The 26,507-nt window shown below is 42.4% G+C and overlaps 1 protein-coding gene across 3 annotated transcripts in view; it reads right to left on the reverse strand.

The window, feature by feature from the left end:
- Positions 1-8,109: 8,109 nt before the first annotated feature.
- PRKG1 (protein kinase cGMP-dependent 1) overlaps positions 8,110-26,507 on the reverse strand; it is a 952,768-nt gene continuing 934,370 nt past the window's right edge. For all 3 annotated transcript variants that reach the window (XM_075072659.1, XM_075072658.1, XM_075072660.1), the window contains 5 exons: positions 25,225-25,388; positions 19,162-19,284; positions 19,002-19,064; positions 17,543-17,609; positions 8,110-12,821 (listed from right to left, as the gene is read on the reverse strand). In XM_075072659.1, coding sequence (XP_074928760.1) covers positions 12,723-12,821; positions 17,543-17,609; positions 19,002-19,064; positions 19,162-19,284; positions 25,225-25,388 — 516 coding nt within the window. In that variant the 3' untranslated portion in view covers positions 8,110-12,722. The remainder of the gene's footprint in view (positions 12,822-17,542; positions 17,610-19,001; positions 19,065-19,161; positions 19,285-25,224; positions 25,389-26,507) is intronic.

Here is a 26,507-nt window from a genome sequence, read left to right on the forward strand (position 1 = left end):
CTTCCAAGTGGCAGCGAACTGGAGCCAAGGGGGCCGATCCGCCCCGCACGAGGTAAGGGACCCGCGCAGCAGCTGTACTCCGGGGGCTGGGGCGCCGCTGGAGCCCGCAAGGCCGAGGTGGCGCAGGGGGGGTCTGCTGCACAGCTATTCGCTATTGCGAGTTGCCTGCCTAGTTCTGGCTGCCTTTATACTCCCGGGGGCTGGCTCGTGGGCCCGCCCCTACGGCGTGGGGGGAGGGCGCCACAGGCAAAGATGGGATTTCAAAGGGAGCCGGGGGGGTTGCGCTGCTGCCCCCCACAAAGGCTCTCTCATTGGCCGAGCCTCAAGAGGGGGATTTTGCAATCGCCGCCGTGGCAATTATCAATAAATTCCCAGGCAGCTGCTGCTTCCACAAGTCTCTGTGCGGCTGCGAGCCCCGAGCAGCGTCTCCCGCTGAGCCGCGGGCACCGGGGGCTGCCTGTTATGTGGGGACCGCGTACGCTTTATGACTTGCATCCCTCCCTTTAAACCGTGTTGTCACACAGCGCGAACCCCCACCCTCCCTCGGGGCCGCTGCGTGTCGCCTGTGCCCAGTATCAGCTGCCCAATCAGCGTTACCAGTCACCCCCGTGTGGACTTTTGTGTATTCGGGGGGGGAAGCCGAACATTACTCGGCTCTGTTAGGTGTCAGCATGGCATTTAACGAGGCACAGTCGTTTCCCCGGAGGGTGCTGTTTGAGTTGGCGTTTTTTCACTGTAAATAATCTTCTTTGAACAAAACAAAACACACCCAAGCTCTACATCAAACGATGCATAAGAATGGAGGCCACGCTTTCTAATTACCCTTTGATGGGATATTTAGAGGGAGCCTTGCATCTGTTAGTTGCAAATTAGCTCACGGCTGGGTTATCTTGTACAAATGTAGGAAGAGGAGGTAGAGTCCGAAGCTGTCTAGTCCCTATAGAAAGCGGGTGTATTTTAACTTTATTCAAATGCTTTCCTCAACTGGCAGCATTTGCCCCCTCCGGGTAACGGGAGACGCTGGTTAAACATACAACGGAGATCAAAGGCCAGTGCAGAGCCAAGCTGCGGAAAACCGTTTGCCAAAGTAAGTATCTGGTCTAAGCCCTCTAAAGCGAATCTGGGTTGATTAGCACGTAGTGATAAGGCGCGGCTGCCGGTCCCTTTTAACTATTAACTATTTAACTACCCTTTTAGGCACTGGGTAGCACTAATAGTTCATGCACACAAATTAAAGGGTTATTCTGACTCGCGAGCGCAAAGGGACGAAGTTACAAAATAAGCGTTTGCTGTAAAGAGGTGCCTTAGCGTCCCTCCTGGGGACGGAGCGCCTTGACTGTTAGCGCTCCCGTGCGTTCACCCGGCTCTAGCTGGACGTTAGATAGCCGCAGTGGCAAGTGTTTGTATATTGCTCCTGCCGTTTGGCCAGATTTCATAACAGTGGTTCTTGAGCGAGCCTGCCTCTCCTCCTCTGGTTTTGGGGGGCGTTGCGCATTTAAGAGGCCTGGACTGTGAGGTTTCCACCTGCCATGCAGGCTCTGAGCTACCAAAGAAACCCCTTTCCGCTCTTAATGGGCTAGCAGTGCTGTTTGGTGCTTTAAAAACACGGTGCATCATCCCACTGCGGCATATCCAAGCGATGGTCTGGATTTGTAGCCTTTACTCGCACATTGACTTCAAAGGAACCGTTCCGTGCTCTAGGGTTACTAGTGTAATTAGAGGCAGGATCGGGCCTTGTAGTGTGAGATTAAACTTTCCAGGCAAGCTTATCTCGGCCAATAGGAAATAAACAAAGGCTTGGCACAGCACATTAGTGCTTTGCCATGAGGAAGAAAATCTGTTTGAAGAGAGGAGCCGTGTCTGACGAACGCTGTTTTGCAAGTGTTGTGGCTGTGTGAGTCCCAGGCTATTAGGCGAGACAAGGTGGGTGAGGTAGTATCTTTCATTGGGCCAACGGGGTGCAAGAGACCAGTTTTGGCGCATACACAGAATGCTGCTTCAGCTCTGGGTTTTGTGGTCTAACTGCCTATGCTGTTAAGGATTCTTTTCTAATGGAGCAGCTAGGGAAAGGAGGGTGCTGAGGTGTGAAAAGATGTCTCCCCTCTATATGGTTCCCACTAAGGGACTCAGTTAACGTACACTGTTAGCTGCTGTATTACTCAGCAGTGTTAGCTGAGCCTTTTTGCCTCAGTAGGAACCTTTAAGGCCTCAAACAGTAAAATCAATTCCCAAGAACACACAAAGTTATCACTTTATTCCCGGCGCTGGCTGCGCGCTCTCATCCATTAAAAGGCGAGTATTCCCGCCTCTCTGCTCTCATTTAGCGCAGTGTTTCCCTGGGGCCACCCTGCGGCACTTGCCATAAGACTCCCAGCCCTGTGCTTCTGCCGAGCTATAACGGGTGGCTCCAAATCAAGCCAGTCGGCCCCTCGCTTACTGACAAGCAGAGCGAGCCGCTCGGGCTTCCCAGGACGTGCACCAGAAAAGGCGCGCTGGGTACTTCGGAGCCCTGGAAGCGAACGGACTGCGCTGCACAGGCTCTGGCCATGGGCTTGGACTTCAGTTACGTGCTCGGCTAATCTCCCCCCATTAATACGGAATTGTGCCCGCCTGCACGTTGCACAGCGCTGCAGGGTCGGTGCCGTGCCCGGCTGCACGTTGCACACAGACTAGAGCAGCCCCCACCCCCTATGGCGCGGTGTGCGGTGCGACTGGGCACGGGGCAGTACCACCCCCCTCCCGTGTGGGGCTGGTTCGCAGCCTCTGGGCCTCGCGGCTTGCCTGGCTTCCCGCACAACGCGGCGTCCAGCGCACTGGCTCGGCAGCTGACAGGGCTCAGTGCCGTCTCTGGAGCCGCAGCTGTGTTTGCTCAACGTGTCAAGCGAAGCTTGCTGAGGGCTTGCTTTGCTAAAAGGCGCCGGGGACCCCAGGTCTTAAATCAGCTGTGAGCCTCTATGGCGAGGCCCGAACAGTCCGTTTGCTCGGGCTTTGCGCAGCCACTCTGCTCAGCACAGCCTCGGGGCAGCGGCTACCTGGCCGCAAATCCGTTCACACGGCGGTGCGCGCTGTTAATTTGCAGTGTCAGGCTCCAGCCGGCCAAACAGCCCTTCTGCCTGCCTGAGACGGGAAAGGGCGATTTGGCTTGAAGCGTTTCCTGGGGCCTTGCAGGGCACTGTCTGGCAGGGGACAGCGAAAAGTAACGCTCTCAGCGCCCTCCTGTGGTCGTTCAGAGTCAGCTTGTAAAACACCTGCCAATGGCATCCTCAGGCTCACTACATGGGAGCCCACAACTATGTTTGGCAGGGCCGGATTAACCTTTAGTGGGCCCTGTGCCAAACATAGTTGTGGGCTCTCATGTAATGAGCCTGACGATGCCATTGGTGCCATGGTACTGCTGAGATCAGGGCCTACTTGGGGACCTGAACACAGATGTTCATTTAGCACAGTTATGAGCCATATAAAACCTGAATGTAGCAGTCAGTGAAGTTACACATGCGTCTTCCTACCACCACCTCCTCCACCTAATGTGATGTTTCATAAATACATTTTTTGAAAGCTCGATTTTCTGTGTTGAGACACTAATGTTTAAATATATATACAGATAAAGTTTCTTTAGCCTGTTTCCTCCCTTTGCCTCACCATCCAGCATGACTTTAAGTGAAACAGTAAAGTTACTGGGCTGGAGTGTGGGGAGGAAAATTGCTGGTGTCTGTCTTTTGCAGGGAGAAAGGGCCAGACAGACAGACAGGTACAGACAGACTTACAATTTACCAACACAATGCAGCCTCAAGCCCCTACCCCAACCTTCACACCTGGGCTCCCCCTGTGCCTCTTATTGTCCCCCCCCCACACAGTTAACCCTCACCTTCACACAAGGGCTCTCCTCAATCACCCTGCTATTGCCCACCCACCCCACTTTCAGCCCAGGGCTGTCACCCTCCCTTCTACTACCCCCCCCTCCCCCCGAACCAACCCCACCTTCAACCCAGACTTCCCTCTCTCTGCCCCCTCCACACCCAACCCCCACCTTCACACCCTACTTCTCCTACCCCCTCCCCAAGGCGTCACTGCTGGCTCTCTCATCACACTTGGATTTGCCCCACAACTGCCCCTTTCCCCCAGACTGTGCTCTGCCACTCCCTGGAGTGCAGGGGAGAAGTTTCTGGGCATTCCCATTGGCAGGGGGTGGTGGCAGCCACCCTAACTGTCACCGCCCCTCTGGCCCTGAGAGCCACAGAGAACCAGCCTCTCCCATGCTGCCCCCAGAGTCAGCCAGGGACACACACCCGGGCTGAAGCTGCAAGGTCAAGATGGTGCCCAGGAACCCATGACCGGGCATCAGGGTTGCTGGGGGGGCGGGGCACGTGGCGGGAGTCACAGCATTGCTGCCACCCCAGGCGAGCGAGAGTGACTCGGAGGTGGGGGCCAAGCCAGGAGCCCATGCCCCATGGGGAGGGTGGTGCAGCAGGATCAGCACCCCAGCACTGGGAACCCTCCCTGCACCATTTCCCTTTTTTGGGGGCCATTCACTGCCACTCAGTTCAACTGGGGCAGCTCACAGGATGGTGCTGGGCATTATGGGACTACTAGTGTAGCTGGCAGCACAGGTCCAAGGTCCTCGGTGGAAGGCAGCTTCACGTGAACTACAGCTCCGAGCACACCTTGCAGCACATTGCTTGGCTGTGGCCAGAGCTGGATTAACCGTTTGTGGGCCTCCAAGTAGTCATTATGGACCCCTTCCAAATGTGGGCCTGGCGCCACTGGCACATTGTAAACGCAGTACTGACACTGGGGGCATCTCTGCTCTAAAATTTGAGTATTTGCTCACTAAACAACAATGCACCTTGGAAGTATTTGAAACAACAGGAGGCAAGCTCTTAAATTATTAGTCATGCATTTCCACCCAATAGAGGGAGGAATGAGGAAAAAATAATTTAGATAAATCTGATAATTTTGTAGGGGAAGCCTGGCAGACAGTTATAACAAACTAGTCAGCTGAAACTATCATCAGCATGACAATGGTTTTGAAAGTAAAATGAGGCAAAAAAATACTGCAACTGGTTACCTGGGACCCTCTTTGTGTGGCTCTTGTCCAGTTGCTGGAGGTTAGGCATTCTCTAATGAGTTGGGATTGCAAGTTACTAAGTAACAAGGAGACTTTATTACCATAATTCATTCAAGTGGCAGGGAAAGAATCCAATTTAGAACTTGAGAACCACAAGGGCTGGGGATATTAAGGATTTATATACTTGCTGTTTTATGCTATAATCCTAAACTCTGTCTTGAGGATAGCAGCAATAATGTTATGGATCTAGTAATTGTGTGCTCCATTCCTCAGAACAGTACTGCACACGGTTTCGCCTGACACTAATGTACAGTGACTTGGGGATAGTACATAACTTTGCAGAGTATCTCCAGAGATATGAAGGCTCAGGCCCCTTGGTACACAGGAGGTTTTTCATAAACTTCATATAATGACAACTTTCCTGAGGGAAAAAGGAGGAGCTAGGTAGTGAAAAAAAACCACTTTCTATAACTATTTCTCATGGGATAGTTGTCTCCTCTATCCAGAGTGAATTTCTCTCTGAGATCCCTTTTTTCTCCTATCAACGGGCAGATTGAAGAAGAGAGTAGAAAACTGCTTGCATTTGGTTAACTGATGGCATTTAATTTGTGTGACTATCAGAGAATAGATTTTCTTACTGAGAATTTATTTTGTTTCTGAAACTTGAATTTGAAAAACCATTCAATAACATTGCTCAAGAGTGGCATTGTTGCTATAATCTAAATCTCTTAGGGCTTGACTCCACTCCTATTCAAGTCAACTGCAAAACTCGTTTTGTTTTCATCTGAAGCTGGATTGGGCTTTATTATGGGAATCACTCCAAGCTATAACAAGGAGTGACATCTTTAATGTGATGCAGGGAGATGTCTGTTAAAACAGAATGATATATCACAATGGTGGTAGCATAAAATGCATTAGTGGATGTGGGTGGGGGGCTCCAGCAGGTATTAATTTTCCTTCCACCTGGCCAATTTACTTAATTCATTCTATTTCCTTTGAAAAGACTTTCTGTATTAACAGGGAGTGCAGTTTATTCATTTCCTTTCCTAAGGTTAGATAAAAATATCATTAAACTATCATCAGCATGAAAATGGTATTAAAAGATGGTTTTGAAAGTAAAATGAGGTTAAAAAAATACTGCAACTATACCATCTTCATCAAAGCTTTGCAGATCATAAATGCTAATTCCCTTAAGGCTTGGGTGTTTCCTTCAGAAGATACAACCCTTTAATTAGAACTATAGTATTGACCACCCACATACAGTGTTATTGATACTCTCGTTACCTTGTGCTAGGGTATTGTCAGATCTTGTAAGCAAAGCAGGATCAGGCCAGGTCAGTAACTGGATGGGCATCCTTCAAAGAACACATCAGGTATTGCAGGAAGTGGTGTAGGCAAGACACTTCTCTTTGAGTCAGTGATGAAACATTGTTGGAGCATGGTGTTTTAGGTATTGTGCCGCTGTTTTTCAGATGAGATGTGAAACCATGATCCTCACATTTGTATAGTCAATAGAGAACCCAGGACTTCATGTTATTTTTAGCATAGAATAGCTAACATCACCTCTGGCCAAAATCTGATTCTAGTAATTATGTGATGACACTAAATTATCTTTGTAATTTTTAACTGAATTCATCTTTACATCATGTCCTAAACTGTTCTTGTAAAGCAGCTGTTGCATTCTGTGTCAGATGTGGCTGCATGTCAGTAGTGCATGAAGTGATCCCTGTATGCAGTATCTCTTTTCTAGCTTATAGGACTGTTGGGACACTTCATTAATTTTGTAAATCACTTGGAGCTACTTAGATAAAAATGTCCCTATTTGAAAGGCTCTGTCTACCAATTGCAACATTTGTAGTAACCAGATCCTGAAAATCAGTCATGATATTTTCTCAGTATCTCCCCATATATCAAGTTTCAAGGTGGGCATTCCTTACTGGGGGGCTCAAGGATAGCTTCTCTTACTTGGATTTTTATTTCACTTTCTTCAATATTTGCTGCAAAGCATTTAAGCATATGCTTGACTTTTATTTCAGTGGGATTAACGCAGATGCATAAATGACTTGCTCAATAGAGAAGGCCAGCTATTGTACACACTGAGCTTTTAGCACACGAATTGAGGCCCTAATCTTGCTATTTTACAAGATCCACATTTACTACTGAGATGATGGGATCAGGCAGTAACTCCTCATATCCTGAGCACAGTAGCATTGGAACAATTTCTATAGTAGGGGTGCTGAAAGCCATTGAACAAAACTGTAAATCCTGTATATGATGGAAACAACTTCAAGATGGTTTTTGGGGGTTTTGAGGATGCTGTTGCATCTCCAAAACCCCTAGTTCCAGCACCCCTGCCTCAGCATTGCAGAAGTCATGTGGCATTCTAATTACAAAGCTGAGACCTACGTTACATCATTGTCTGTGGCTAGGTTTGAAGTAATTCACATTTTCCTAGCATATTGTCCATGGCTGATCAATCACTATCTCTAGACATGAACTTTAAGGGATAGCCATAACAGACTACTTTTTGTTTTATCGTCATCAATCTATTTTCATTTTCGTAGAACATATACTATTTATGGCCAAACAGTATCCTTTGGGATTCAGTTTATTTCTTTTGGAAGTATATTTGTTTTCAGTATGCATGTAACATATATTTATGTAGACAGAGAGACATATATATTAGAGGTTGTAAAAGAGTTATTTACCTCTACTTTTATAATTGTACACACACATTAATAGATGGTACCATAAATACATTCAGGTATGCCATCTGCCATATCTGTGATATTCAAATGAAACATCACACTTAAGTCGCCATGGACATCTCACCTCTTCAGCATGGTCACCTTGTATCTATTTTAGATAAGGATATGACTGCATTAATGCTTTAAGAGTACTCAGTCTAGAAGTACTTTCTAACAATTGTTAGATCATGTGTCAGCACGTATCATCATAAAATATAATAAATTATTAGATTCTGATTTGAACCACAACTTGTACAAAACTAGAAATCTCACATTGCAGAATACATCAAAACAATGTTCAAAAGTAATTATTTTATTTCAACTCTATAAAGTATACAACAGGCACTCAGCAATTACAGCTGCAGGGAAAATACAGAGCAAAACAAAAGCAGTTAAGTTTATGAAAAAAAGTTCTTAAATCTACATCAAAAGAGTGCAACTGGTCAGTGACCATTTGATGACAGACGTATTTTGACAAACAAAAAACTCTTTCATGTAGAATCCATTGTAAGAAGAAAACCAAAGAATTATAGCCATAAGTATACAAAAGAAACAACCAGTGTAAAAACAGCATACATTGGAATAAGTATGGTAGGCAACTCTGAATGAAATTTCCCTTTGCTAGTAAAGCCTGAAACATCTGAGAAATTGCCAAAGTCTCAGTGCTATGTCTGTTTATGTAGTAGACAGTTACGGAAGAAGAGAACTAATAACATACTTTGAATATTTAGCTTTCTAGGTGTGTTGAGAGCTTGCCTCAGAAATGATTTGCATATACAAGAGCTCAGATAAAGCACTGATCCTGTTTTGTTGAGTGGTGCAACAAGATATTTATTTTGTAGTCATTGGTTTCAGGTTGAGATGCGATTTTGTTTGGTGTAAATTACAGTTAATTGCTAATCATTTGTCTGTGTGGAACATTTGTAATGGAGTTTATAAAATATGATATGTTAGAACTTTACTGCACTATAGTTTTTTAAATCTGCACAGCTTAGCAAAACAGGAATACCTGTATACAGACTGATAGTATGTCATATATTAATTTGACCTGCACGTACATTTATACATTTCACAGAAATGACGCTGTATCTCATTAACAGATTCACAGCTCTGGTACATTTAACAGAAATAAGAGAACAACTTCATCATTTCTGTAATTCATCAATATTATATAATAAAGGCTTATAAATTGTTAGCAGAAAGAACTGTAAAACGCAGCAAGCTAAGAAAGGACAACATTCTGAGGTGTGTTTGTCTTTGTCATGCAGCATAACACCAAATTTGTATTTTTATAGGATGCCATGAATTTAAGGCACTTGCAACAATGCCAAATAGCTAGGTCATGTTCTAAACTATGGAACAGATGAATAAGAGTACAGTTGACAAAGTTCAATAATACTGACAATTATGACATTAATTCAAGTCTACTTTGATCTAAAACATTACATTACAAATAAGAAAAATGAAGTAATAATGCCATGGAACTCCAAATAAAAAGTTATATGAGTACCACAAAATATCAACACGAAAATATCTATTTACATAAATATTTGCTTATGGTCCTATTGTTAAATAAGAGTTTTTTAATGAATAATGCAGCAATATGATGAGCTACAGATCATCTGTATCGTATGAACCCAATGCTAACACGCTTGTTTTAAATATGGTAGCTGATTTCTCCTTATGTAAATACATCATCTTTTCATATATGATAAAGGAAGCATAAAGAAAAAGAGACAAGTGGAAATACTGAGGCAATCAATTTATATGAATGTATATATGTAAATCAAATATATTAATTATAAATGAAGGGGTTATTCACATACATATGATAAATTATTTAAAATATACGTGGTAAAGAAGATGAAAGTTGAGTGAAGATTTATATAAAAATAAATTTGTATTAATACACTGCATGCCATAGGATTCAGATATTATTGTATGTGGCACAAGGACAAAACTGATAGGAACAAACAAAAGTAATTGATAACAAGCTCATTTTGAAACATTCTTCCTGTAATGTTTTCAGTTCACCCAAAAAATATTGTGATGCTCTTTTCTCTTGGCAATTCTTCAGTTTATTGTAATTGATAGTTGAATCCGAAGTACTCATACTATAATAACTATTTAGAATTGAGACAGATGATAAACTCTTGTTCTTCATGTTCTTATGTATAACAAGAAAGTCAGTTAACAAATTAAACAAGTTTCACTGTCCAATGTAGCCACATCACTCCATGTCAGACAATGGGGGTGGAGGGATCCAGCTTTAATGCAGAAATAAGGTGAATACTTTTTTTTTTTTTTTTTACTAAGATGACTGTGAGACTGTTATAGCCCTAGTATCTAGTGTCTGCTTTCAGACAGCATTTTAAATCCCTAAGTTAAATGTTTAAAATTAAGTACATGGTATACTTGTTGCATACAAGTAGTTCCTGGTAGATGTAATTATTATTATTTTTATGATTGCTTCAAAGTGTACAAATCTTAATGCAATGCCACACATGATTAATAAACAGCAGAAGTAATTTGCAGTTATGTTGTGCTGCTGATATTGCCTCATCTGACTATATGTAACTGTAAAAATAAATGAAATAGATTAATTAAAGGGAACTGTGGTAAGTGAGGCTTTCTAGTCTGCTGGCAAATTGTAGACATGATGTTGGTATATTTATTATTCTATTTATTTGACAATGTTATCTTTAAAATGCTCTGTTAAACCAATATATGTCCTTATGAATATGAAAAGCTGCTAAAATGTATTCACAGTAGGCATTCTATTATTGATAAATCCCCTACTATTTGCTTCTCCTGTATTTAAGGGTAAAGACAAAAATGCCACAAAATCTTAATTAGGGGCCTGCTCCTGTTGAAGTCACTAGTGAAACTCCTATTGATTTCAATAGGATAAGATCAGATCCTAGAGTCCCATGCTTTGAAAAATCATGTATGCCATTAATATGCTAATATATTAGGATGCATACAGTGGTCACCACAAAAAAGTAACATCTTCTGACACTGTTACCGCACAATGTTATTTGAGATTACCATAGTCTTCCTGTAAATTTAGAACAGTAGATATCCATGATAACTGTGTGGTACCAAACGTGGGAAATGTTGATCTTTTAATGGCTTCAATATATATATGATGTGATGGACCACAACAAATTAAGTCACATATTTTGACTCTATATAACATCGTATAATCAGATGTGGCATCATATGCTGCTCCAATTAATATAATGAGGCCCTGGTAAAATCTATTGCAAGTTCTGAAAACTAATACCTCTTATAAGTGTAAGGGGGTAAACTTACATTCAGTCTAACACATCTCTGATTAGTTGGCAAACGAGGTTTGATTTTTTTTCTCACATCATTGTAAATCAGGAATGACTCCACTGATGTCCTGGAGTTACAGTGATGTAAAAGTAGTTGAAGTGAGAAAAGAATTCAGGCCTATAGTATCCTTTTCCCCTCTCTTTTTTATAGCAGTTTGTGGTGTAGCCATTGCAGCACCTCAGGATAATCACTGAAGTGTCTGTGTACTGCAGATATATGTGCCAGCAGATCTCACACAAATACAGTAGACCTGTGTTGCTCTCACATTAGTTTTCCATTTATATGGTGTGCCATCAGAATCCCATCCATTGTTCCAGGCAGAGTATTAGTATTCATTGTTATAATACTGTGGTGTAACCGAAAACATTGGTTTAGTTACATTTTGAAGTATACCGATTAAAAAAATAAAGCCGGTCATCTGCAAACTGCCTCGGTATTGATATATTTTTAAAGAAGCAGGAAAAGTAAGAACACTATGATGGCTCCCAAATACTGTGGAGTAAAAGCAGAGAAGATGCAAATGTGGAGTCTTAAAGGATTCTCTGTTTTTAGAGCATCACTAAAGATGATGTCTCTTGCTACATATCTCTGAAATGCTTATTGACTGCTGAACATTTATATTCACAGATGAAAGACGTACATAGCACCTATACAGTATGTTATGGGTCTGAGATTTTCCTTCTGGGGTTCTAAAAGCTACGGGTTATTTTAAGATCCGTCTTTATTTCTAATAATTAATAAGACCAGTTGGTTGTTGTCATTCTATTTCTAGGACTGTTATTTAAGCACAGTTTCTTAATATGTAGAATGAATAATTATGATTTTTTCCATGCAAATATTTATTGTACCAAAAGGAAAAAAAAAGATGTTAGTTACATCATGTTCTGAGTTGTATGTGAAAACCGACCCATACCTGCCACAGTTCTCAACAGAATCTGTAGCAGTTGTGCTTTTGTTGTATCATTTTAAAAAATCTGTCAGAAAGAAAAAGGAAAGGTAACATTCAGTCTTCTCATGAATACTGCTTGAAAAAAAGACAACTTTTAGCACTGCTTTGACATGAACTCATTGACCTATAGTTTTGTGGTCCTCCTTTTGTATTCACACTGGCCTGCAATAAAAGACCCTACAAACTCACTTTGAAGTGTGGGAGTACCCCACATTCTGTACCATAGATAACTATAGTACGTAATAAGTTACTATTTGATCCTACTGATAATTCTAACTGTAAAATACTGGCTTTAAGTGTATCTTACACTATTATCTTTCAAATTATAATTAGAGCATAGCAAGATAATTGCAGTGATAGAAAACATATTTCTTTACTGGTGAAAAGGCTTGCTTCAGGACCACCATGTCAACTGCTATTATAAGTTCAAACATAAAACATGTGAAGAGCACTATTGTCATCTAAGCAATAAGTCCTAATGCCACTGTAGTTACTGTAGCAGCATCAATCAAGGCATCATGGTGACCCCGAGCACTAATCCTCCCCAATTCCTTCAGTTTTGCTGGCAGCCATGTCTCAGGAAGCTGTCTTCAGCAAGGCAGAAGCAGGTAAGAGAAATACATTAAAAGTCTATATCCCATCCTGAGTTGTCATCAGGTGGCGGTTCATCATTGTCCTCAGGGAAACTGTCAAAATTGCTTGTGTCCGTCGGAGATGCAACCTGTCAAATGAACAGTTAATGTGTTTGCATCAGTTGCTTTTGATTTTAAGAAAATCTCTATTTGGGACCTTTAGAAAGACCATATTTCTTTTCTCAAAACAATGCTTTTTCAACATCATTCACTAACCTAAAACATTTTATCTGTGGGAAAACTCGCTAGCTAAATATGACTAGTAAAAGCTTTCAAAGAAAAGGGAGAGCAAATACATTTGTCCCTTGGCAATATTGTCAATGCTAGGGTATTTATTTAAGGTTTTTTAAAAAATGTATAACAAAAATTAAAAATGACTATGCTGATCTTTGTGTGCATTTAATGTAATTAAAAAACTATGGTTGTGCAAAGAAAATCCAGTGGTTTCCTCAGATCAAGAAAATAACCAAAGATGTAACATCAGATAAGACCCCCCAGAGTACTCCATCACACACACAAAATCAAAGCATATCAACAGTGTCTAACCACTTCCCACAAATACCAGTTATCATCATTCTCCTCCTATACAAAAATCTAGTGTAAAAAAGATGGACCTAGCAGCATGCCCTGTATGCCAACAGACAGGCCAATTTTAAACCACAGAGGGCCCACCAAAGAAGTTCACAATGACAGCTCCCCTTTTTAATAGGAAAGGAGAGCCATTTTAAGTATATCAACTGATGGGGAGAGGGGTTGTCTCTCAATAGGGCAAGTTCCAAGCTATTTCTAAAGCAAAGCCAATACTTGTACTCTGCCTGGAAAATAAGAGGTAACCAATACAGATCCCAAGACACTGTGCTCCCAAAAGATGGATTGCTAAGCAGACTGCCACATTTTGCACCAGCATCAATTTCCAGGTTGATATAAAGTTAATGTTGCCAACCCCCCAGGATTGGTCTGGAGTTTCCAGGAATTAAAGATCAATCTTTAATTACAGATTCTGTCATGCGAAGAAATCTCCAGGAATACGTTCAACCAATATTGGCAACCCTATTTGAAGTGTAGCATCTGGAGGATGCACTGCCACAATCTAAGGACTACAACATAAGGGATATAGTTGAGCTCTGGATGGCATAATGTCCTCTTGAAAGGAGCTGTTATTGGATGGCACATAGACATCTTAACTGGATCAAAGGGTTCAGCCCAAAATTAGTAAGTGCTCCTCATTTGCATCAATACTTATTAGCTCCTTAATATATCTTGGAATGAATTGTGATCCTTAAAAAAACATATGTCAAACTCTTTTGAAAGATATGTGAACAGTTTAATTGAAGACTGTGGAATGCATTGTTTTACGGTACAGTAAAAATTTTTGTTAGCAACAATCTTTCATGGGGACTGTAGCAGGGTGAGCACCCGCTCCAGCCCTGAAGGGGTTGGAAAAGCCTTGCAGAGGGCTGGAGCTGGGAGCAAAATCCTGGCTGACTGGGGAAAGTGGCTGCAGCAGGGGCCACGCCCCAAACAGACTAACTGGGCCTTATAAGGTGGCCAGGGCAGCCAGAAGCTCAGGATTCTCCCTCTGCTTGTAGGGAGAGAAGGGCTTGGCTGCTAGAGAGCTGAGTAGGGTACTGGGAGTGGAGCAGGGTTGGAGGAAAGGCTAGAGGAGCTGGGGAGCTCTGGCCTGGGAAAACCCCCAGGCTGTGGACCTAGCTGAGAGCCTAAGACCAGTACCAGAGCTGCAAAGGAGCAGCCTAGCTAGAGAGAGAGGCAGCAGGTCCAACCCAACCTTGCCTCTGATGAGTGGTATATTCTGCAGTCTGCCCCAGGGGGTGTGGCTCGATGGTGACTGGCATTAGCCTTACACTGAGGCGAGGTTGGGTTAGTGGTTGGAGGTTCCCCTGGGTGGGGAGACCCAGAGTCTGGGGGTACTGCCAGGGGGGCAGCAACCCAGAGAAAGGGGCATCAGGGCCCTGGGAGGGACACGGGCCAGCGGTAAGGTGGATCACCAGCCTGCAAGGGGCACTGCAGGACTGTGGAAGAGCTAATTCCCATGGACAAACAGCAGGTGGTGCCTCAGGGGTGAGTCCACTCCCTTACAGGGACTACCTGCTTTAAGTGTTGAACACAAACTAGCCCTGTCATCTAGTATCATATCTACAGTGAGCTGGCTTGCAGTGCTACTAGTAACTGTTAAAGAGACATTGTCAAGTCAGATTTAGCACAAATATATATAAGCAAATATTTACAAAACAACTATAGAAATATTTCTATTAAAAATCCAATAGAAACATTTTAAAGCACAAACACTGCCTTGTGTTTCCACCTAAACATTGCAGCATTCTGCTAGTACTGCACATAAGCCCAAATATTAAATAAATAGAAATTGACCAGTTTCTTTTCATTGGCTAAACTGAGAAAAAGTTAACAAACGGAATGAACAGCAGATATTTTAAAAAGAAGAATCAGTTTTAATATCTGTTACTGTCTTGAAGAAGTAAACAAACAGAACACAGGGTTCAAAAAAGAACTAGATAAATTAAAGGAGAATAGGACCATCAGTGGCTATTAGCCAGGATGGGCAGGGAAGGTGTCCCTAGCCTCTGCTTCCTAGAAGCTGGGAATGGGCAACAGGAGATGGATCACTTGAGGATTACCTGTTCTGTTCATTCCCTCTGGGGCAACTGTCATTGGCCACTGTCGGAAGACAGGATGCTAGGCTAGATGGACCTTTGGTCTGACACAATAGGGCCATTCTTATCAGGGCCGGTGCAACCATTTAGGCGAACTAGGTGGTTACCTAGGGCGCCGAGATTTGGGGGTGCCAAAAAGCGCCCCCCAATTTTTTTAAATGGTTGAGCAGCCCTGCTGCTAAGACAGAGAGGGAGTCTGAGCTGCTGGCAGCCCAGGGTGTCCCCTGGGTCAGGGCGCCGTCGCGGCAGCCCAAGGGGTCCCCTGGCCCAGGGAAACCCCAGGCTGCTGGCTGCCACGGAGGCACTCTAACCCTGGGTCAGGGCACCGCCGGAGGGGGCGGCAGGCAGCTCCCGTGGAGCTGCCGCAGTGGTGCCTGTGGACGGTCGGCTGCTCGCGTGGCTCCAGTGGACCGCCTGCAGGCACCACTGCAGCAGCTCCACTGGAGCCGCTGGACCAGCGCGCAGGGCGGCGAAATTGCCGTCTGCCTAGGGCGCTCAAAACCCTAGCGCCGGTCCTGATTCTTATGTTTGCAAATATTATTTTAAACCATACTGGCAGTGCCTCTTACTCTGAACTTTTTGTTTTGGGTACAGAATCCTTTCAGCCACTGAGTGATTGCATCTTCCACATCTCATACAGAGGGGGAAGGGCACAGGACTCTTCTGCTCTATGACAGTTAAAAGAAGGAACAACTTGGGACTGAAGTAAGGTCATACAGCCCAGTACAATGAATCATGACATCTACTGATGTACCTGTGCTGCCCAACTCTATGGGTGAAGTGAGTAGCAAAGTGCAATTAAATAAGATTGTTAAATTTCACTCTGATGCTGATGTTGCTGAAGATGAACAATGGGAAAAAGATTAAATTGAATATTCAGCTTCCCTTCAGGCTCTGTGGGTAAAAAGCTCCCAGAAAGGCATCAGCCTAAAATGGGTGGGCAAAATACGGCCTGCTGGCCACATCCGGCCCATGGGACCATCCTGCCTGGCCCCTGAGGCTTGCCCCTGGCCCCTCCCTTGCTGTTCCACCTTGCTCGCAGCCTCAGCTCACTCACTGTGCTGCTGGCGCAATGCTTTGAGTGGCGGGGCTGTGAGCTCCTGGGGTAGCACAGCTACAGAGCCCGGCCTGACCAGGTGCTCTGTGCTGCATGGCGGCAGCGGCAGCACGGCTGTAGTGCCACCAGTCACCGGTGCTCCAGGCAGCACAGTAAGGGGGCAGGGAGCAGGGGTGTGTGGATAGGGGTTGGGGAGTAGGAGCTAAGGGTCTGGGGCGGGGGGCAGTCAGGAAGAAGGAGGGTTGGATGGGGCAGAGGTACCGGGGGTGTGGTCAGGAATGAGACGAGGGGTGGTGGGGATCTGGGGACAATCAGGACAGGGAGAAGGGGTGTGTGGATGGGGCAGGGGTCCCAGAGGGGCTGTCAGGGAACGGGGAAGTTGGATGGGGCAGGAGTCGAGGAGGGGCAGATAGGAGGTGGGGGCTGGGCCATGACCCCGTCCCCTAACCGGCCCTCCATACAATTTACAAAACCCGATGCAGCCCTCAGGCCCAAAAGTTTGCCCGCCCCTGGCTTAAGAGCTCTGCTGCAAAAGGAAACTAACTAGTCCTTTCCCAGTTAACTGTAACTGACTTGTCTACAAGTTCTTCACATGGTATATGATGGCTGAAAAAAGGAAAAGAGGCACAAAGAGTGATGGAAGGGGAAATAGTGCATAGAGGAAAGCCGAAGAGAAGAAGAAAAAGAAAGGAAAAAAGAACAGAGAGAGGAGGTGAAAAACAGAGGAAATGTGGAGAGATCAAAAATCAAGGAGAAAAGGCAAAGAGCAAGAACTCAGTAGTGACAGGTTCACACCACTTCAGCTGCTGGAAAGAACATTTCATCACAGGGCCTCCTGATGAAGACTCAGCCTCAAGACAAAATGTATTTGCGTTAATAAAAGAGAATCTGTCATAAGTGATCTATTTTTTTTACTGGTCTTTGGCAAGTATCTTCAGACAAGTTTTGCTGCAAGCTACCATTACCTTTACTAAGGTATAGGCATACTGGAACTTTACACAAATGGTACAAAGCAAACCATTCCTGATTGACTGGCAAGGACAGAAGTAAGAAGTGTACTTACGCTTGGTACTATAGGAGGTGTCAATGTACCTTTTCTTAACCCTTCCCAGTTAAAGCCCTCAAACCATCTAGAAAGGAGATAATGTTAGGACAAATCAAGATGTTAGATATACAGCTCAAATATCACTGTAACACACAAAACATGACTCAAATAGCTTAAATCAGATTTTTAATTTCTGTAGGCACTTTCTTCAGATCGTCTGATTTACAGTCATTTTTCTGTTGATTTTATGAAATACATTTTTGAAGTTTTTCTTTCTTTATTCAGACCGAAATATGTGCAGAAATCTCATGGTGATATAAAGGGTGGCGTAAGTTACACATGACTTGAAAATTGCACTATCTGACATCCTCCTGACTGCTAAGGGTGTGACCTAGCCAGTCTTTACTACAGGTGTCCTGACAGCTGCTTCTTACCTCCTGCAGGGTCTTTGTTGGTCCCACACTCCCAAGGTTCTTTATTCAGATCCTCTGAGCCAGACTGTAGCTCAGGCTGCAGGCCTGCACAGATTATAAGGGAAAGTAGCACAGCACTGCCCCCATGCCTTCGTGTGGCCTCCACAGATCTTGGGTCAGGTTGCATAGGAGTAAGGGGTTGCTCAAACAGTTAAGCAGAGAGTGGGTAGAGTCTTGGCTCCACCACCTGAAATACTGGCCAGCACAGTTAAACTGATGCGGGGGGGAAGTGGCGGAGAACAGTCTATGGGGCTACCCTCCTGGAGCAAGGAGGAAGCAGTGAAGGACTCATACCATGTCCACAGGGCAGAGTGAAAAAGCAAAATCTTTTCCTCCAATAGGTGCTGGGCACTCCATGCTCTGTTTTGCCTGTTATTTATATGTCAAGCAGAGTGGGGACTGTGCCCATCAGTGAACTACTGAGACCAAGAAGAGCAAGTGAAATATTAATCAGAGGCTCTGTACTATCATAGACTCATAGACTTAAGGTCAGAACGGACCATTATGATCATCCAGTCAGACCTCCTGCACAAAATAGGCCACAGAATCTCACCAGCCAGCACCCAGGAAAGAATTATCTGTAGTAACTCAGATCCCACCCCATCTAACATCTATCAGTGCCAATGGAATAGGATCAATAGAAACTATAGTCTTAACCCCAGGGGTAGAGGCACAGTTAAAAAGCAAAAGATGGCTAGAAACTGGTAGCATATACAAGGGTGTTAAAAATAAATTGATGGTGACTTAGTTTTCCAAATTGCAAAATGCCTTTTGGATGCAAATTTTAAGTTAAAAAACTCTTTCACTCAACATATCACCCTACATGCCACATAAGGAAGGATAGAATAGACTCCAAAATATGAAAAGACTGCTGACATACGGAAATGTAAAGTAACCTAACATCCAAAGAACAAGTTAGAAGAGAACTGTTATGAAAAGTGTTTTGTGTCTGAAATGAACAATTTTTCATATGAAAGTAATTGATAGTTGTAAAACACACTTACTTGTGCTTTTGGATATCTTTTACTCCATTTTTCAAGTTCCCTAATCTTTCTGATGGATTGTCCCTATAAAAAGAGTGACAAAGTTGTTTAATAATGTTTTTTTCAGAAGGACTTATTTCTTTACTCGTAAGATAAAGGTTATTGTATTTAAAGTATTTACCTGCATAGTTTTTTAATTAAATTAGCAGCATTTTTGGCAATCTTCTTTGGAAATTCAATCATGTCAATCCCCCTTAATATGATGTTATAGGTCTTCATGGGATCGGGGCCTGAGAAAGGTGGACTTTAGGAAGTGGGAGGAGGGGGAGAAGGTGAAAGTTAAAGGTCTGTCTTTTAAAAATAAATCTCATACAACAAATCAGAGGAGATAAATTACAGAAGTAAGAATATTTCTCATCCTGTGCTCCCAGGAAAATAGAAAGTCTGGGCTATTAATATTTCATTTTATATCCTTCAGGAAGTTCTCCAGGATGTTTCCTTCCATCTCCAAAGTCGATGCCATGGTAATCCTTTCTACGGCCAAAGAGTTCTGGGCATGGTTTTGTCTGGACTTCAGGCATTAAAGAGAGATTTAAGGCAGGCCTTCTTCTTTATGGGCTAAGCATCCTGTTTCAGGTGTGATCCCATGTCCTGCCAGACTAAGAAGCAAGGGGCTGGACTCAGTCCTGATCTCAGGTCCTCTGTTTTCTGACTAACTTTTGTACTAGGCTTATATAATCGTTTTTCAAACAGCACTGGATAGAGGATGGAATAAATACTCTCTCATTTAAAAGCACAAATACATGTCAAAGTACAGTGATAGGTGAACAAAATGCCCTTAAATATGGATGGTACAGGTTGCTCACTTTGGGCTAGATTGTGACTTGGCTGACAAACCCATACAAGAGAGTAAGAAATCCCCTCTTACACCTTAATGTAGGTTACCCAGGTTTTGGGTCAGGTGCATAGGTGTAAGTGGGGTTAACTCACTTGCTTCCTCCCTACCAGAAGGAAGTGGAGAAGGGATGAGAAAAAGTTAGACTCCTTGCTCAATAGCCAGAATAGCTGAGCCAACATAGTGTGAGAAGTAATTTACTGCTGGCTTATTACCCCCAAGAACAAGGAAGAAGCAAGGAAAGCACTGTGACTTCATGCTGTGTCTCTCTGAGTGACAATATTTTCCAAGGTTAGTGCAGTTTACGTACCACGTAGGGCTGTGCCTAAAGTCACAATCTAGCCCCATCTCGGGGGGAATATTAATCCAACACCAGTGGCAGATTCAGACCCATCTTGACAGTTAAATTTTCACTATCCTACAGAAAAAAAGCATTTTATAGAGCTAGCAAACGGAAGTGTTGTACGATCTATGTTCTCAAAGAGCCTTTTCTAACTTATGTGCACATCTTTAGACTGTTAGGTCCTCTATGCATGATAAATTTGGACAAGTATCAATATACCAAACAATATCCATCCTCTTTGGAACTTTATGAAGAAAAGGGCATAATGAAGCTATTGTGTATTTTTGATAAATGTAACAAAGCTATGCTGAGGACAGTCCAGGGCACTATGATCCTTGATGTCTTTCTCTGTTGCTGGAGAGGCCGGTGTATGGCCAGTGTGTTTGTCACTGTGTGGATCCACTGGATAAAATCATTGCCTAGGAGGTACACATGGGCATCAGATAGTACTACAGCTCCTGATGATGATAAGATTCTGCACCTTCCAACTCCCATGGAGAGCCCAGGTGGAAAGTCTGTTACCTGAGCTTTGTGCAGTAGATCGGGATTTGTCCTTTAAATATTATTTGATTGCAGTTTTGTGAAATAAACAAAGAGCTTCAATTCAGTAATAAATAAAATGGAAAAATGGTAATACTCCACTAATATCTAAAAAAGTTTCTAATAGATGTAGTTTTTAATTGGTAATTATGAGAGATTACTGCAGAGGCTAAGAGTTATATGGAATGCAGAATTAATCCACATTATTTAAGGGAAGATTAGGGTTTGATATGTTGAAAGAAATATTTTATCAGTATATTCAAACACAGGATGACATTTTCAGCACAAATTATGCATCACATCAAAAATGAATGATTATCATTTATAATTGAGAAACAGCCTGCATATGGTTTGGAAAGGTAGAAAAAATTGCAGAATTTTGTTCAAAAGCTACTACGCATGTGTTTTGAAATGATTTAATACAGAGGTTTTTGTAAATTAATTTTGAAGTTACATTAAACAGCCTTCAAAGAAATATATGGGAATAGTATTTTCAGTAGCAAGACCTTGAGTAATGAGACATTGTACACAAGTTTCTGTACCTTCAACAAGAGGTATGTATTTCTCTGATGTACAGTCATCTAGGGATATTTAAAATACTTAAAATTTGTTTGTAAACATGTAATATTGTGAAATATTATGTAGTTATGCATAGATTTTAAGTAAGTTATTGTATGTTTAAGGTGTGAATATTTTTATAGGACACATGCTATGTAAGAAAATATCAATGTATTTAAAAATGAGTATGTTCTGTACAGAAGTTCCGTGGCCAAAAGTAAGATTCAAATTTGTTATATTTCTTTGAATTTAAAGTTTTACATGAGGACTGAAAAAGAAACTTGGATAGGCTCAATTTGGAGTGAGCAAGAATAAGGGTAGATCTGACAGATATATTCCCAGTAATTAATGGTCTAGTTAAGATGAAACAATCGCTAACTGCTTCTTGTCTATAATGCTATATCTAGAGCATTGAAAAGTGACAGGTAACAGAATTTAGAACTGACATGGAAATATATGTTTACATAAAGTATGTGTGAAATTCAGTTTCAAAAATTGGTTCAAATAGCTTTGTGATATTTTAAAGGGATATACATTGGTGGACAAATAAATGCAACGTAGATAACTATGCTAAAGGATAACAATGTTAAAGGATGCCCTTAACAAAACACTATATAGGCTAGTAGGGATTTAATACATAGGCTGAGGGTGGTAAGTGTTTCTAAGATGCTATATCAGTCCAAAACTGGTGCCATGGGAAAGTGATCTTCATGCTTCCTGCATATTAGGAGTATTTTCCAACCCCACTGGCCATGTAGAAGGCTAAAATTTGGTTACAGAAGTCACAGAATCTGTGACTTCCAAAGGTCTCCATGACTTCAGCCTGGGGCAGCTGGGAACTGCAGGGTCCTGCCACCTCCTGCAACTTCAGCCAGAGGCACTGGGGGCCTCCAAGCTGCCGTGAGCAATGGGGGTACCCTGCAGGTCCCAGCCACCACAAGCGATGGAGACCCTATAATCCCCAGCTGCTGTGGGCAGCAGGAGGACCCCCGCAGTTCCCAGCTGCCATGGGCGGTAAGTGGTACCCTGCGGCTCCCGGACGGCGAGGGAGTAGGGGGCTCCAAGTTGCTGCAGGGGGCTCCTGTCGCTCCTGGCTTGGCCCCCCTGCAGCTCCCAGCTACTGCAGGTGGTGGAGGGGAACTCTGGAGCTCCAAGGCCCCATGGGTGGTGGTCGCCGGGGAAGAGCTCCCAGCCAGCCCTGCAGCTGCCCAGCAGCTCTCCATTTTGTCATGGATATTTTTAGTATAAGTCAGGGACAGGTCACGGGCTTCCGTGAACTTTTCTCTATTGCCCATGACCTGTCCGTGACTTTTACTGAAAATATCCATGACAAAATCTTAGCCTTAGCCATGTGCAACTTTGTTTTTACCTCCTGCTGAAGCCAAAAGATACAAGTTACTACCAGAGTTAATGGATCATTATGACAAATGCTGTGTTCCTGCAGCATGTGCATAACATGAATTTAAACATACAGATGATGCCATTTTATACTATGATAATAAAATCCACATGATGTTTTGTGAGTTGTTAAAATTATGTATAATTATTAACAGCATATACAACATTTAACAGAATTTTGTTAAAATAGGCTTGGAAGGATTTGAATTTTATTGGTAAATGTTGGTAAACTTGGATTTCACTGTGCACACACAAGGCAATGAAAAATATTTCCATTGATAATCTAAATCTGTAGATAGGCAAAGCAAGAAAAATGCTGCTTGAGAACTTAGAATTTGATTTAAGGAATTTACTTTTGTCTATTTTGATATGTGATGTTGATCATTTGTATTTTAACTCTTATAAAGCTTTAACATTTTGAATCTCAAACTCAATTGTCATTAAATAATTACTGATGATTCCCCTATTATCTGACCCCCATTACTTCCTGCAACTGTGAAAATTTAGATGGATAAAAATAGAAAACATTCTTAAAATATAGATATTATCAATTGAAATTTTTAAAAAAGAACTGAGTTATAGATAACTGGAGTATGTTTTAAGTTAACATTAAAAAACAGATTATTCAATAGTACGTTTGCTCTCTAGAGTGTTTTCTGACTGTGTAATTTATTTCCTACATCCATTCACAGAACTCTGAAAAGATGCAGTTTTTATAGCAACATGTGCTGACGGGGTGTATTTTCCATTCCGAGTGCCCATAGGGATTAGAAGTTGAACTGTTTAAAGTGGAATTCAGGTACGCCCTTTTAATTATCTTATTTATAGATTTAATGGAAACTTAATTTTGACCTTTTGTCATAGTTCAGGGACTTTACTATCCAGAATCTGTAAAAGCAGCAAAGAGATAACGAGGTTAGTTCAACCTCTAGCCTGCTTCTTGCTTGCATGTATATATTTGCCCCTGGAAATTTCCACTACATGCATACGACCAAGTGGGTATTCACCCACGAAAGCTCATGCGCCAAAACGTTTGTTAGTCTATAATGTGCCACAGGATTCTTTGCTGCTTTTACAGATCCAGACTAACACGGCTACCCCTCTGATACTGTCCAGAATCTGTGATGGTAATACTGACTTGGTACCTAGCTTGTTGAGTCTGTTCTGTATCTTCTATCCCAAACATGATTCATTGCTGGTGTTTTTAATAAGTTTTTTTAGATCCTTTAGGGAACTCTATGTAAGTGGAAACATTCTAATACATTTCTGAATAATGGAAATATTAGTAACTTTTTATGAATAAAACAGATACTAAAGTAAACATGTTAAAAATTGTTCAAATAATTCTGCAGAATACACTAGGTAACTGTCACTAGGCTATACCCATATACCAGCAAATTCTCAAGCTATTACCTGCTTGAGACTCTCGTGTGAAAAAGCTGCATTATTTCAATGTTAATGGCTCAACTCTCCCCTTGTTCCGTGTATGTAACTCCTATTGACAGTGGTAGGCAAAGGAGTAGTTTATGACCCCACACAATATGAAATATTAGAGCTTGTGTATTATAACTTTTCCGGAGTTCGCTGTCCTTCGTGCCACCAATAAGCTGTTCTCAGTGAGGAATGGAAGTAACATTAGCTGTTGACTCAGAATAGCTAAGAAACACAACTTACTGGGCATGCCTGTGTTCTGGCCCATAGGAGGAAGTTAGCTTAAAGGGATGGGGATGATACAGGATCAGAGCTGGCAGGATGCATATTAGAGACCCTGCTGTATATTCCTTTGTCCTCCACTGGCATATATCTCAAACCTCATCCTGAACAACTAAGGAGCATCATTGAACTCTGAACATAGGTTGCGCTTGATGATTTGATGCCTCAGTGCAGACACACTCAGCTCCCTTGGCATTGCTGCACTGCGTGCTGGAGAACTGAGGCAGCAGTGTCAGGGAAGCCCTTCAAGCACTGATGCCTTGAGAAATGCTTAATGAGTACAGGCAAGAGCTGACAACCTTCATGTGTCATTTTGTTGTAAACTCTTGCCTATAATAGGAAAAAAATGAAGATGCTGTACCACTTTAAGTTTGCCCACTCTTTCACATGCTGCTAGCTTCCCCTGCCCTACCACCTCACTGGCTGAATTGCAGACCTCTCTCCTCATCCCCCAGCAAATTCAACTCCACCTTTCCCATTAGGAATTCTGAGGAAAAATGAGGATAGAGTATAGCCATGATTTTGGTATCATTTTACATGTATTTCATGATAAAGTTGTGAACTGCCTAGTGACAAAATTCCTTGTCATTTGAAAGCTCTGCATGAAAGCTGGCTGTGATTAAACAGGAAAAGTAATAATGATTAGTTTTAACAGTAAAGTTTTCAGACTGTTGTAAGTCATCATCACAGATGTCAGCTTTGAGTCTTCCAGTCTTCTAATCAAAGTGACAAAGGCAGAAATATTCTGTAATTTGCTGATCTATTTTTATCAGCAGTTCCAGTTCCAATGCCCATACCTGCCAGTCAAGAGTTCATACATTAAGATTCCCAGTGACCAGTAGTCTGCTGAAATGTCATGACCTTTGTTCAGGATGATCTCTGGGGCTACATACTCTGGAGTTCCACAAAAAGTCCATGTTTTTTTTCCAAATCCTATTTTCTTTGCAAAGCCAAAATCGACCTGTGAAAGGAAAGGAATTCCATCAATGCAGAAAAATAAAGGACATTTCAGTGATGTGTTCTGTTGTTCTTAGAGTGAAGCAAAGTAGAAATAAAGGTTTCCTCATGGGAATATTATCATAAACCAGAGCATGCTAGGTTGTTACAAAATAAAACACAACCACAGCATGATATTTTTCCTGAGTTAGCCTTCATAGTATAAACTCAAGTGCTTCTCGTGAGGTAAGAAGGGAGAGTGACAATTAACCAGACATTTCTTGGTAGTTAGTGGTTACTAGATCTGTTCTAATAAATTCTTGAATCAATGTCTGCCGTAATTGATGTTGAACATTTGCATATGGCTCACATTTTTTCCTTCTTTTAATACCAAACTCCTGTCTGAGTAATGAACTATTTATATCAGTTTATTATGGCCAGATCAAAGGATAAGCACCAGTTCAGAACAGCATGAACAGGTCCTGTCCTGACGTCTGTGCTTGCTCTCCTTTTTCCTATGGTAACTCATGCCATCTGAACAGTTCCCAAGAACTACAATTTAGGCAGAGCAAACAGTGACAAAAAATAATCTCTCTTGATCATATTTTTTCCCCTTGATTAGCACATGGAACCACATCAATTGGGATTTGATCAGGGACTGCCAGTGGAACGTAGTTCTATGCTTTGAAAATGACAGAATCCAGGGAGATCCTCAGGTTTCACTTTCACTCAATAGAAAGAGTGGTACAGTAAAACAATTTGTCGCTCAGCTAGGAGATGGCACTGTGCTCCAGTTATTTGGGCTTTTATAACAACCCACAGAGTGTCACTGCAGGAGAGCATAAATCTAGAGCAGCCCCAGCAACAGTTATAATTTAGATGAGGGACCAAAACGGCACCTGTTGCATCCTGATTTATGCCAAGCTAAACTCAGAATTGGGCCTTTGTGCTTTTAACTGCTTCTCAGCACCTAGAGAATTTTAACAGGTATAGCTGGAAATAAATCTAAATAAATTAACAAATAAATATAAGCAGACTAGAATCCATCTTTTTGTATTACTGGGTTGAATGATGGGTGCTGAGCAGCAGCTGCATATGGAGACCTCCTAAATTCCATTTACATCTATGAGGTTTTCTCTATAAA

Source organism: Chelonoidis abingdonii, chromosome 15 (assembly GCF_003597395.2).
Source record: "Chelonoidis abingdonii isolate Lonesome George chromosome 15, CheloAbing_2.0, whole genome shotgun sequence".
NCBI classification, from domain to species: Eukaryota; Metazoa; Chordata; order Testudines; family Testudinidae; genus Chelonoidis; species Chelonoidis abingdonii.